The sequence below is a fragment of the Ursus americanus genome, chromosome 8 (assembly GCF_024610735.1).
Source record: "Ursus americanus isolate L20-20 chromosome 8, mUrsAme1.1.p, whole genome shotgun sequence".
NCBI lineage: Eukaryota > Metazoa > Chordata > Mammalia > Carnivora > Ursidae > Ursus > Ursus americanus.
Window position 1 is genome coordinate 28,056,019 of NC_142134.1, and position 14,545 is coordinate 28,070,563.

Below are 14,545 nucleotides of genomic sequence, written 5' to 3' on the forward strand. Positions count from 1 at the left end.
AAACCCAAACTTGGCCAAAACATGATAGAAGTGCTATCCCCCACGTGTAGCAAAGTCTGGTGCTAGGCACTCCAGGACTGGGATGCCAGTTCCACAGTCATCGTGGGGTCAGATCTCTTCTTTATAGCCCCCCGTCATACTAAGCACATGCCTTGATTCTAAGGTTACCTCATAGAACTCCTGACATCATGTCCACGTTCTAGGAAGCAGGAAGAATAATGAGTAAAGGACTACAGGGTCTAACCTACCTAGATGAATCACATTCTTTTGAGGAGGCTTGGTGGGAGACTTTCATACCAGCCAATACTTCTGCTTATATCTCATTGAATTGTTCTTAGTCACGTGGGGTCTGTAGTCCCAAGAGAGACTGCGAGTGACTTTTATTTGGGTTTATGACCACCTCAAACTAAATTAACATTCTACTCCTTAGGGAAGAGAGAATTGATAAGAATAGATGATTCTATCAGAGCCTCTATCACAGTATATTTGAGATTGCTTTCTAACCCCAAATGTATTTGTATTCAATTCAGAACTTGATCAAACCTTGTACTTTTCCAATTTTACCTTTGTCTCCTGCCATTTTTCAGACTATAGAATTTCTTCTGGGTTGGGAGTCATTTCAGCAGTCTACACTTAGACTTCCTGTAACTATCGCTAGGTGTGTAAACATGCCATGCTCCATCCTGAAAATGTCTTAAGCCCAAGTGTTCATAATCAGCAAAACAAATCGTATTCTACTTTATCTGTTTGATAAGTTCAAAATTCTTATTTAACACTAACAATCCTCTTTAACACTAAAAATAACTTCATTGGTCACCTCTGTGCCCCCAAACATTGGTACCAGGTGGTTCTTTACCTTCTCGGGGTCTGTGACATGTATGGGTACTAATAAATATGCACCGAGTCAAGATCAGTGCCATCTATTAGCTAACTCTTTGCAATTTCATATTAGATTTTTAATCTACAAAAAAAGCTTGTCTCATTGGATTTTATCCTAATTTACCTGAAAGTAAACATTCTAGATTCTTTTCTCCTTGTACCTACTTTATGCTCTGCAGGAAATATAGTTAACCCTCATTCTTTCTAAAGTTATTAGCAGTTTAGATTTCCCTTCACTAATTCTAGATTTTTTTCTTATCTCTATTTTAAAAAAACTGTATTTAATTTCTGATATATAAAACAAAATGTAGAAAGCTTAAAAAAGGTGTAGAAGGCTTCTCTCAATGGGAAATCACCATCATCATCATTGTCATCATAATAGTAACAGTGGATACTATTTGTTGAGCGCTTATATTTAAGCACTGTACATAGTGCTTTTACTATAATCATCTCTTCACAGCAACTCTGCAAATTAGGGATTATCCCATTTTACAGATGAGGAAAGTGAGGATTAGAGAGGGTAAGCATCTTAAATAAAATCACATCGCTAGGATGCCCCTGCCAGGATTACAAAGCTCATGGCAATTACATTACAAAGTGGGTATACTGGGAAAAATTCATTATGAGTCAAGATATTTCACAGCCTTAGAATTGTCTGCAATTACTACTGATGTGTGTAGATAAAAAGTGCCAGAATTTTTTCACTGTCTTTCTTTGCAATGTTTGACACTGCCCACTTTAAGAATCATAGAAAGGGCACTGTAGTGCACAGGGGGAAATAGGGACAGAAGTATTCTTGATTGAATCAGGGCAATGGTTGAAGGAAAAGGACTTCCTTCTTCCTTTCCAGGTTCTTCATGCAATGAAAAAAGAGATTTTCTTCTCTTACCAGAAAACCGCGTATTTAAGGAGGAATTCAAGGGCCAAACCAAAGGTGTGTTAGAGCAGAATGGAACTGTCTTTCTGAAATAAGTATTCAGTCTTCTCCATTCATGCATCAGACTTAATGATATGATGACATTGCTAGTATATTTGCATTGGACACTGTCACTGGCAGGTCTGCCAGAAAGAGCCATTTTTAGAACTGGGAGCTCATGTATGAGTTTCCTATTTGTACATTAGCTCTCACAACCTTTCACTTTCTCAAGTGTGTGAAAAGGCTTGAGGTTGAATTAGGTAAAGCTGTTTGCAGGTGTAGTCTCTTGCCCTCAATGTGGGTTGCAGCTCTTAAAAACAACTTTTGAGGAAAACTTTGTTTGATGTGGATGGTGGTAAGAGTTATTTATGTATTGTGGAGTCAATGTGATTCCCCGATGAGAAGAAAATTCCCAGCTAATGATCTAGCATTTGGGCTTGGGTCAAAGTGAATTACAGGATAGCTTTCAAACCTGAGTAGTCATATTCAGAGCTTATGCCCATACTTGCAGGGGAGGGTGCTGGTGTTTCTGTGTGTTTTTTAATAGTGGAAAGGGTGTGAGTAAGGTCTGTGCCTCTACTACTTCTAATCCCATGTGTCTAGTGCTTGGTCATCAATCTTCCTGGCCAAGAGACACCTTTTTTCCCCCCTCAACTTTGCTAAAACTGCAAAAGTCGGAGGAAAATGCCTATTTGTTAATGTCAAACACTGATTCAAATGGCTTATGGGCCCCACTGCAGCATTAAGTAAGCCTCCCATATAAAGCATGAGTCAGAACTGGTTCTGTCAAACTTGTTTCCAGATACGGGGGGTTGTTACAGACATCAAGGCAGTTTGTAAAATAAAATCCTTTCCAGCTTATATAATTTGAAATGGAAATGATTCTGCTTTTTCTACTTTCAGTTTTATACCAGCAGTTTTGAATATCTTTTATTTTAGCATCCACATGATAAATTTTATTTTTCATTTCGTGAAAACATTTTTTCACCAAAAATATGGAAATCCAAAAGCAGATAATCAAGATAATTAGAACCTGAGAATGCTTCTCTCACTGTCTGTCTTGTTAGATAGATAGATGGATAGATGAATGGATAGATAGATTTATATGGATATTTGTATCGTGTGTGTGTGTGTGTGTGTGTGTGTGTGTGTGTGTGTGTGTGTGTGTTTTGTCCATTTGGAAAATAAAATTAAATTCCTTCAACTGTATAAAATGAAAACAAATTGTTTCCTCTTTTATTTTTCTTTGGATGTCTTTTCTGACTGACTTCTTACTTTGGTGTCTCACAGATTCGCATATATATAGCTATGGCAATGACCTGCTGTCCAGGTGATGGCCAGTACAAATGTGGAGACCTATAGTGTCTCCCCAGCAGCATTCACTAGAAAACCATACTCATAAGAAATAAATAAAGTCCTGTATCATGCCTGATAATTCTACAACGATGCTCTCATGTTATCATGCTCTAATTTGGTTTTTAAGTTAAGGCTACTGGCAAAAGGAATGATTGAAATTTATGTGATGCAAATTCCAACTCCCCCCCCCCCCAGGATTATAGCAACTTAAATTAACTGCTGTAAACTTAGCAACACATGATTTTTTAATTTATAATGCCCATTTATTTAATAACTACTTAGTAGCTGTTCTGTCTGTCTCCCCACTGTCTTTGCTCGCGCTGAGGATGCAGTGGCAGAAGGATGAAAGTACACACTCTTATCCTCCTGGAACAGTCTGGCACGATGGCACTGCTTTCTGTACAGTAATGTTGCTTCACCCTCAGTGTTGCTATGTTGATTTTGTAGGAATTCCGTCTGATCAGAAGCATATGTACAGTATTTGAAGAATAAACTGAAAAGCAGCATCTCAGTGACTATGGATTATAATGTTAGACCCCCTAGAAGATTCTTTTTTTGTAAAAAGTTGTCAGAAGGCCCTTTGGGGAAGCTGAAATGCCTGAGTTCCTTTTGTTTCTCAATAGAGTCGAATCTGGGAGGCCTTGACGATGTAGGTACTATTTCCAGCAGCATTGACCAGCAGCTGAAGGAAGCAGCAAGGCACCGCAGACACACGGGAGAGAACGATTACAACATCGAGGTGCTGCTGGGGGTGGACGACTCCGTGGTCCGCTTCCATGGCAAAGAGCACGTCCAGAACTACCTCCTCACCCTGATGAACATTGTGAGTAGCCCCTCCTCTCCGAGGCTTTTTGATCTTTGAATTCACTTCTCCTATTGTGTTAGTGTCTTTTGGGGATCTACGTGAGGACTCCCACGGCTGTACCCCACACCCGAAATGTGCCTCTAGCTGCATTACATTCACATATTGATCTACGTATTTAACATATAAGAATGCAAAAATGAAGGAAGCACGAAACAAAATTTTCTTTTGGGTGATCAGCTAGTTTTCCATTGTCATCAAGGGGAAAATCATAAATTTAAAAAGTCGTAATCAGATCGAACTATAGCAGGAATTATGATTTTCATTTTGTTCTGGGGATAATCAAAACTCTCGTGACTTTGTCCACCTGCCTTGATATGGACCATGAAGGATGAAATAGCATCATTTCGTATCCCGGGATGACAAGGAATGCTTTAGACCTGTTAACTTTGTGTGGATGCTTGTTGCCAGGGCTTTTGAATAAGAGCGGTATCTTTCAACATCATACGACTGAAGGTAATATGCGTGCGGAGCACAGTCAGCCCGCCACACTCAGTGCCGCACTGCCCTCAGCAAGCGCTCTTTATGCTTTTCCTTTATTTCTCCTTTATGAGCCTTAATCATATGCAGAAGAAATTTAGTCCACATCCTAAAACTGGGATTCTCCTTTTCCTTGTGAGCTGGCAGAGAGCAATTGAGGAGAAATGGTATCTAAATCACCTACTTCTAAGAGATAATTGAGATTTTATATATTTTACCTCCTAGAATTATAAAATACCTATTTTATTGATCTAGCAAATTTATTACCTAAGCCTTTTCTGTCTTTTTCAGATTTTGATTTTTAAGTTAATTTCTTTTCTTTCTTTCTTTTTTTTTTTTAATAACAAGAAACATTTATTTCTCACAGTTTGGGGGGCTGGGAAGTCCAAAATCATGGTCCCAGCAGGTTCAGTGCCTGGTAAGGGTCTACGTGCTTGTAGATAGCTGTCTTTTTGCTGTAACCTTACATGTGAGAAGGAGCAAGCTAGCTCTCTGGGATCTCTTTAGTAAAGGCACTTATCTCATTTTTGAGGGCTCCACCCTCCTGACCTAAGCACCTCTCAAAAGCCCCACCTGCTCATACCATTGCTTAGGGCATTAGGCTTCAACATATCAATTTTGGGGGGTTTTAAGTTAATTTCTTTCGGTATCTATATTGTTTACCTTCTTTCCATGCTTAAGATTAGATTTCAACTAATTATAATGGAGAAGAATAATTAATTTCATTAATCATCATTTTATTTATACTAATATTTAAGCCTATATGTTAAATATATTTTTGTTTATTGAGATGCCAATTTATAAAACTATACATATACCTGCCATGTGTCTGTGAGATGGAAAGAGAGTATAGAAATTGTTTCTATTTGCTCATTGGCACCACTTCCTGTTATGAAGACAACATCACACAGAAAACAAATTACTGGCTCTGACAATAGATGTGCATAGAGGATCATTATTTGTGAATTACATGAATGTCTTCGACTACCAACTGTTAAGTTTTTGTCTGACTTGCTAGTGGAGAAACTCTGGCGTGCTGTTTCTCCTCTCTGAGCCTGCCTCAATTTCTCCACCTGCACAACGAGAAAACTAATAGGACTTACTTTACTAGGCATGTTGAGAGGATTAAATGGGTAAATACAAGTTGCTGTGTATACATGCAGAAGGAAACAATCATGTTTTAGCTTTCCACATGAAATTTACTTCCAGATCCGTAGGGAGATGCCACTCCCACTCGCATCATTCATTGTGCCCCTGGGTTGCTTTGTCCTACCACCAGGGAGGGCAGCCAATCTTTATAGTCTTATTAGGCTCCTTCCTGGTGCTCAGGACTACAGAAGGCTGTTGGCGTCCTGCAGCAGAGAGTTGATATGGTTCTTGTCCTCACAGAACTTGTAATTTAGTCAAGCAGAAAAGAGAAATACATAGGATTTTTTTTTAAGTTGAGCAATGAAGACATGGTATTGTTAGGACTTATGTGACAGGTGCTATACCATAAATGCTATAAGACTGTGGAGAAGGCAACCATGACAACAGTCATCCAAGTTGTCAAGTGTTGAGAGTATCACATTGGGACTTAGGAGGCAAGGGTGTTCATTCTAGTTCTGTTACCCATTGGCTCTGTGGCCTTTGACAAAGGGATTTCACTTCTGAAATGTTTATAAAATCTGTTTATAAAATCAAAAGGCTCAATAGGTTGTTCATTAATTCTGTAATTTGTGAAGTTGGGAGTTAAACTTGTTTTTCTATTGTTTTTTGCTGTTTGCTTTTGTTTTTGAAGGGCCCATGAAAATGTAAAGGGTTTCTAGGTAGAATCTTTTGACAAGAAAGTAGAAATGGATAAAGTATATTTGCCAGACAGTAATACTAATTTGAAGGGTGTCAAAGAATGAACAAAGTGCCACATGTTATGTTTAATAACAGTCAAAAGGGCTATTTTATTTTTAAATCCATTAAAAAGGTTAGATAATACACTCTTTGTCTCAAATACTAGGAATTATTCTAAAGTTAATAGTGCATCAGAAAATGAAACTGTAGAAGAGAAAATCTTAAAACTTAAGAAGTTCATTGCATCTGAAATAGTTGATGTAGGCAGGGGTTTGGGGGAGACAATAATAACACTCCAGTAATAACACTTGACACATAATATATGTCAGCAGTAATGTTGAACTCTTTTTTAAAAGATTTTATTTATTTATTTGAGAGAAAGAGAGAGACTGAGAGAGAAAGCATGAATGGGGGGAGGGGCAGGGGGAGAGGGACAAGCAGACTCCCCACTGAGTGGGAAACCCCACATGGGGCTCAATCCTAAGACCCTGAGATCATGACATGAGCTGAAGGCAGACACTTAATGGACTGAGCCACCCAGGTGCCCCATGTTAAACAATTTTTAAATTTATATGCTACTTTATTTATTTTTCCCCTGTGCTGTCCATCTTGTGACTTATTTATTTTATAACTAGGGGTTTGTACCTCTTTTTTTGTTTTGTTTTTGTTTTTTTGTTTTTTGTTTTTTAACGATTTTTTATTATATCATGTTAGTATGTTAGTCACCATACAGTACATCCCCGGTTTCCGATGTAAAGTTCGATGATTCATTAGTTGTGTATAACACCCAGTGCACCATGCAATACGTGCCCTCCTTAATACCCATCACTGGCCTGGCCCAATCCTCCATCCCCCTCTCCTCCAAAACCCTCAGTTTGTTTCCCAGAGTCCGTATTTTAAATTAGCCATGTGAATTGGCCACCTTTTTGACACAAATGTATTTAATGTATTCCAGGGCCATATTGCCTAATGATAGTAATGGTTGTGTCTATGAGTGTGGTAAAGTTCTTAAGTGATTTGCTATGTGAATCTGGGAGTTTGGACAGCTCACTAAATTAGCACTTCTCTCAGGAAGCCTGAGGGTCAAATGAACAAGTCTGAACAGCCCCCGAGATGATTTTGCTATAACTCTCTAAGAGGGAGGAGGTACCCTCCACCCATCCTCCTGGCTTCTCTGAATCTATGAAGAAGGGAATAGTCAGCTGCCTTCCATCTCCTTTTATTTTAACTCCTTCTTTTTGGTAGATCTTGAAATTTATCCAAGTCTCATCTATAAAGAAGAAATAAACAGATCTGAATATACTCTAAAACAGCATGACTAATGACTAGATTCTTGGCAAGCTTTTTATATTTCAAATAAGATATATGTGATATGTGTTAAGCCTTTGTTAGGATCTCATATCGTATCTTGTTATGTTAAGAAATTTTAGTTTTGCTAGTTTGTAACATGGCTGACTTGCTCGGGAAGTGGTTCTCAGCCCTGGGGGATGTCTCATTATACAAATATTGATCCATTGCCTACTATGTACAAGGCTGTTTCAGGCTTAGAAAATTTCCCAAGAAACACAATAGAAAATTCTCTGCCTTTTTTGGAGTTTGAAAGAGGAAACAGGTGATAGTCAAAGAAGAAATAAATAATGTAAGTTTAGGTAATAATAACTGCTGAGAAGAAGAATAAGTAAGAGTAAAGAGATACTGTCAAGGAGGGAAGAGGCGGCTTGGGGAATATTTGGGACAGGAGGTTAGGAAGAGCAGGGATATTATGTGGACAGAGATAACAGAAATTCTGTGAGGAAGAGAGCTAGGCAAGGAGCTGAGGCAAGAGTGACCCAGTCTAATGGACAGTAATTGCAGAAGTTCTGAGTCAAGAAAGAGCTTCTGAATCAGGAGTGTTTGGGATACAGGCCTAAGAGTTAGTGTTTTTTAAACACAATGGGTAATTTGGATGACGACCCCTAGCTAAAAATTACTAGTAGGACAATGAAAGGAAAGAATTGAGAGGAAAGATTGGGAAGAAATCTTTGAAAATAAAGAAATAGAAATGAAATTTCTTAGCGTAAAAAATATAAGGAATTGGACTACCCTGCAAATTTCTCCCAACAGTTCCTCTTTGTATTTTATATTCAAACCCTAGTGCCAGAAATCTGTTATCATGTGAATAACCATGAAACTTGCTTTATTGAACTCTGAGTATTCTAAGCAGGTAACAACTTTTCCTTGATCTGAATATAGTTTTTTAAAAAAGTCTTTTGACTTGCTAATTTCTACCTATTGGGCTTTAGTACCCTTATACTGTTTCTTTTTTTTTTTAATTTTTATTTAAATTCCAGTTAGTTAACATACAGTGTAATATTAGTGTCAGGTGTACAATATAGTGATTCAGCGCTTCCACACAACACCCTGTGCTCATCACAACAGGTGCGCTCCTTAATCCCCATCGCTTTCACCCACCTCCCCACCCACCTCCCCTCCTGTAACCATCAGTTTGTTCTTCATAGTTAAGAGTCAGTTTCTTGGTTTGCCTCTCTTTCTCTTTTTTCCCCCTTTGCTCCTTTGTTTTGTTTTTTAAATTCCACATGTGAATGAAATCATAAGGTATTTTGTCTTTTCTGACTGACTTTTTTTGCTTAGCATGATACTCTAGCTCCATCCATATTGTTGCAAATGGCAAGATTTCAATCTTTTTTATGGCTAACATTTGATTATATATATATAGATATCTCTCTCTATATATATATATATATTTACCACATCTTCCTTATCCATTCATTTGTTGATGGACATTTGGCTGTGTCCATAATTTGGCTGTTATAGATAATGCTGCCATAAACATTGAGGTGCGTGTATCATTTTGAATTAGTATTTTTGTATTCTTTGGGTAAATACCTACTAGTGCAAATGCTGGATCATAGAGTAGTGCTATTTTTAACTTTTTGAGGAACCTCCCTACTGTTTTCCAGAGTGGCTGCACCACTTCATATTCCCACCGGCAGTGCAAGACGGTTCCCCTTCCTCCACATCCTCCACAACACCTATTGTTTCTTGTATTGTTGATTTTAGCCATTCTGACAGGTGTGAGGTGATATCTCATTGTGGTTTTGATTTGTATTTCCCTGATGATGAGTGATGTTCATGTGTCTGTTACCCATCTTTATCTCTTCTTTGGAAAAATGTCAGTTCATGTCCTCTGCCCATTTTTTTAACTGAATTATTCATTTTTTGGGTGTTGAGTTGTTAAGTTCTTTATATATTTTGGTTACTAAACCTTTATCAGATAGGTCATTTGCAAATATCTTCTCCCATTTTGTGGGTTGCCTTTTAGTTTTGTTGATTGTTTCCTTTGTTGTGCAGAAGTTTTTATTTTGATGAAGTCCCAATAGTTTATTTTTGTTTTTGTTTCCCTTGCTTCAGGATTCAGGAGACCTATCTAGAAAGAAACTGCTATAGCAAATGTCAAAGAGGTTACCACCTGTGTTTTCCTCTGGAATTTTAATTGTTTCATGTCTGACATTTAGGTCTTTCATACATTTTGAATTTATTTTTGTGTATAGGGTAAGAAAGTGGTCCAGTTTCATTCTTTTGCATGTTGCTGTCCAATTTTCCCAACATCATTTGTTGAAGCGAGTGTCTTTTACCCACTGGATATTCTTTCCTCCTTTGTTGAAGCTTAATTGACCATAAACTAGTGGTTTCATTTGAGTTTTCTATTCTGTTGATCTGTGTGTCTGATTCTGTGCCAGTACCATACTGATTTGATCTCTACAGCTTTGTAATATACCTTGAAGTCCTAAATTGTGATGCCTCCAGCTTTGCTTTTCTTTTTCAAGATTGGCCAGTCACAGTCTTTTGTGGTTCCATACAAATTTTAGGATTGTTTGTTCTAGCTCTGTGAAAAAACACTGTTGGTATTTTGATAGGGATTGCATTAAATGCGTAGATAGCTTTGGGTAGCATAGACATTTTAACAGTATTCGATGTTCTGATCCCTGAGCATGGAATGTCTTTCCATTTCTTTGTGTCATCTTCAATTTTTTCATTGATATTTTATAGTTTGCAGAGCACAGGTATTTAACTACTTTTGTTAGGTTTATTCCTAGGTATCTTATTGTTTTTGGTACACTTACAAATGGGATTGTTTCCTTAATTTCTCTTTCTGCTGCTTCATTATTGGTGTATAGAAATGCAACAGATTTCTGTATGTTGATTTTGTATCCTGCAACTTTGCTGAATTTGTGTGTCAGTTCCAGCAGTTTTTTGGTGGAGTCTTTTGGGTTTTCTATGTATAGTGTGATGTCATCTGCAAATAGTGAAAGTTTTAGTTCTTCCTTGCTGATTTGGATGACTTTGTTTTCTTTTCGTTGTCTAATCGCTGTGGCTAGGACTTCTAGTACTGTATTAAATAACAGCAGTGAGAGTGGACATTCCTGTCTTGTTCCATAGAAGAAAACTCTGTTTTTCCCCCTCGAGGATAATATTAGCTATAGGTTTTTCATATATAGCCTTTATTATTTCCTCTAAACCTACTTTGTTGAGGTTTTGTGTTTTTTTTTTTTAATCATGAATTGATGCTGTACTTTGTCAAATGCTTTTTCTATATCTACTGAAATATCCTTTCTCTTATTGAGATGATGTATCACATTGATTGATTAAACCATGTGGGCAACCCAGGAATGAATCCCACTTGATCGTAGTGAATTATTTTTTTAATGTATTTTTTTATTCAGTTTGCTACTATTTTATTGAGAATTTTTGCATCCATATCTATCAGAGATATTGGCCTGTAGTTCTCTCTTTCAGTAGAGTCTTTATCTGGTTTTGGTATCAGTGTAAAGCTGGCCTCATAAACTGATTTGGGAAGTTTTCCTCCATTTTCTATTTTTTGGAATAATTTGAGGAGAATAGGTATTAACTCTTCCTTAAGTGCTTGGTACAATTCACCTGTGAAGCCATCTGGCTCTGGACTTTAGTTGGTTTTTATGATTACTGGTTCAATTTCTTTGGTGGTTATCACTCTGTTCAAGCTTTCTATTTCTTCCTGTTTTGGTTTTGGTAGTTCATATGTCCCTAGGAATTTATCCATTTCTTCCAGGTTGTCTAGTTTGTTGACATATAGCTCTTTAAAAATATTCTCTTATTATTGTATTTCTGTTGTGTTGGTTGTTATTTCTCCTCTCTCATTTGCGATTTTATTTATTTGAGTCCTCTCTCTCTCTCTCTCTCGATAAGTCTGGCTGGAGGTTTTCAGTTTTATTAACTTTTTCAAAGAACCAGCTCCTGGTTTCATTGATCTGTTATGAAAAATGTTAAATTTGGAGAAGCTTGGTAAAGGGTATATAAGAATATTATATATTATTTTTGTTCCTTTTTTGTGAGTCTAAAATTGTTTCAGAATGAAGTTAAAAATAGAAATAAATATAATAAAAGAAACCCCAATTTTATGCTTTCCCTTGTTTCATTTATTTTTCTTGTAACTTTTAAAAATTATAATATAAAATTATTTTTTTTTGGAGAGTTCAGTTACGGATAGAGGTAAGTAGTCAGAAGGAATGTCTTGTGTATTTTTGCTAATAACACATGAGGGAAATATGCAATGAATATATGATTTAATAGTAAATAAAATCAGTATTAAAATAGTGTAAAACATTACTCTTATACATCAACTTTTATGGAATTATAACTTACATACAACAAGCTTGAAGAGAGTTTACTTAAAATTACATTTCTGTTTCAGTGTAGTTCTCTTTCAGTTACCTTCAGAGATTATAGCAAAGAAATTCAGTCTTGCCTATTTGTGCTTCACTTTCTTGGCGCCCTATTATTCAAGCTAGAAAGCTTCTTTTGTCACAGAGATGTTTTTCCCCTTGAGGATGCACTTTATTAGGAGAAATTAGGTTTATGAATATGTATAATGAAACCTAGAAAACACCAGTTGACTGAAAGAGAAGTATAGATTGGGTGCTATAGGGGAAGAGTACTAGAGATATCTTTGAAGTGTGGGTATGAGGAAGATGTATACACGAACTTGGCCTTGAATGGTAGGTAGAAGTTAGATCTTTGGAGATGGATGATAGGGAATTCCAGGCAGAGAGGAGAGCTGAACATTCAAACTCCTGTTTGAGTTTCGCTGTATACAGGTTGCATGAAGGAAATTAATGCGAAATTTAAAAAATCAACATAGATAACAATTATACAACTCTTCAGTGAGGGTTTCTCTTCTTTGTTCAGTTATGTTTTAAAAAACCACTTATCAAACTAAGAATGGATGGGTATTTACCATGTTTAAGACATTGGGAGAATACAAAGAAGTTTTTGGCGGGTTAAGACCAGGAAGCACAGAGTTTGTAATGGTGATGAAATGAAGACAACTCCTCTTAATGTTAGTTTGATTTGAAAGAAGTCCAAGCTGGTTCTGTAAAATCATGCCATTTTATTTTTTATTGGAATTGGTTAAACTTTTACCAAATTATTAAGTAAATGTCAACTGAAAAGACGTAAAAGATATGTGTTCCACCTACTCTAATCCTTTTGGATACTAGAGTTTCTTTCAATCACTACAAACCTAACTAGTATTTACCATATTTCACCTTGAATGCAATTGCCATACATTTTTAAGCTTCATATTTACAACACCAAAAACAGCATCTGACGCTTTAGACAAGAAAAACATCAGGGATTCGGGGAAAGGGAGAGAAAGATGAAGAAGTGGAGCACAGGGCATTTGCATGGAGTGAAACTATTCTATATGATGGATATATGTGCTGTATAAAGACGTTATGTTTTTGTCAAAACTCATTGAACTACAGAACACAAGGGTGAACGCTACTGCAAACTATGGACTTTAGTGGATAATAACGTGTCAATACTGATTCATCAATTGCAAGGCACGTACCACCCTAATGCAAGGTGTTATCCTAATATGTGAGGAGGTAAAGGGGTATATGGAAACTCTCTGTACTTGCCACTCAATTTTTCTTTAGACCTGAAATGGCTCTAAAAACTAAAGTCTAAAGAAACACACAAAAAAAGTTCCAACAAGGGGCACCTGGGTGGTTCAGTTGGTTAAGCAGCTGCCTTTGGCTCAGGTCATGATCCCAGGGTCCTGGGATCAAGCCCCGCATTGGGCTCCCTGCTCAGCGGAGAGCCTGCTTCTCCTTCTCCCTCTGCTTGCCACTCTCCCTGCTTGTGTGCCCTCTCTCTCTCTGTCAAATAAATAAATAAAATCTTTTTTTTTAAGTCCCAACAAAACAAAACAGTGCCTGACACAGAGTAAACATGCAGCAAAATTTTAATTGATTCATTGTTTTAACAAATATTTTAATGCTTTGTACCAGGTGTATAGAGGTGAACACAAAAGATTTATTTCCTGTCCATCCCAAGATTACAGGCTGGTGGGGAAATCAAATAAAGCACCATAGGTTATGCTAAGAGCAATGCATGGAACCAGCAGTTTGCTTGGAAAAGGAATAGCAGAGCAAGTGGATGATAGGGATTTTACATAGCCAGGATGGTAAAGAAAGCCTTGGACCAAGAAGTGATGATTAAACTGAGACCTAAAGTAAAATGGAGAGCCAGCCACTGAACAATGACCTGGGTTGTATTTGCTAAACAAAGCCACTGTGGTTTGAGTCTAACACACAAGGAGTCAGGTGGAGCTTAAAGAAGGTTGGCTTTAAGATCATGGGAGAGCTCTTATTCAGTTCTAAGCAAATTAAGGAAAAGCCATTGAAGGCGTCTTTCTGTGTCGTGAAGAATGGTTTGGAGAGGTTTAGAATGAAGGCAGACCAATTGGATATCAATTGTAAGTGTGTAGGTAAGAGATGATGGCTTACTGAACAGTGGTGATTGCTATAACAAGGGAGTATTTATGGTAGAATCAACAGGATTTGCCAGTGGATCAGATGGGGCCTGAGGGAAGGGGGTGACCTAAAATTTTCTGGCTTGAACACTACTGGATGATGATGGTGCCATTTATGTAGATAGGGTGGTCTACGGAAAAAAGAAACAAAACACAGGTTGTGTGGAATCAGGGTTAGTGATGAAATCTTTGAAGGTATTTGAAATCATCTAGTTCAAGGGTAGGTTCAAAAGAATGATTTCATGTTGTCATGAAGGCTTATACCAGGTAACTTTTACCCTTTGCTCTGTGCTTGGTCCTGTGCTAAATATTTTACCGGAATTACATAACATTCCTCAACCCTGACATATGTTCACTGTTAGTCTTAGTT

At 37.2% G+C, this 14,545-nt stretch overlaps 1 protein-coding gene across 1 annotated transcript in view; it reads left to right on the forward strand.

Moving 5' to 3' along the window:
- The window catches only part of ADAMTS3 (ADAM metallopeptidase with thrombospondin type 1 motif 3), a 248,964-nt gene that overhangs the window by 182,300 nt on the left and 52,119 nt on the right, over window positions 1-14,545 (forward strand). Inside the window, exon 5 of the mRNA XM_045789351.2 lies at window positions 3,775-3,974. Coding sequence (XP_045645307.2) covers window positions 3,775-3,974 — 200 coding nt within the window. The remainder of the gene's footprint in view (window positions 1-3,774; window positions 3,975-14,545) is intronic.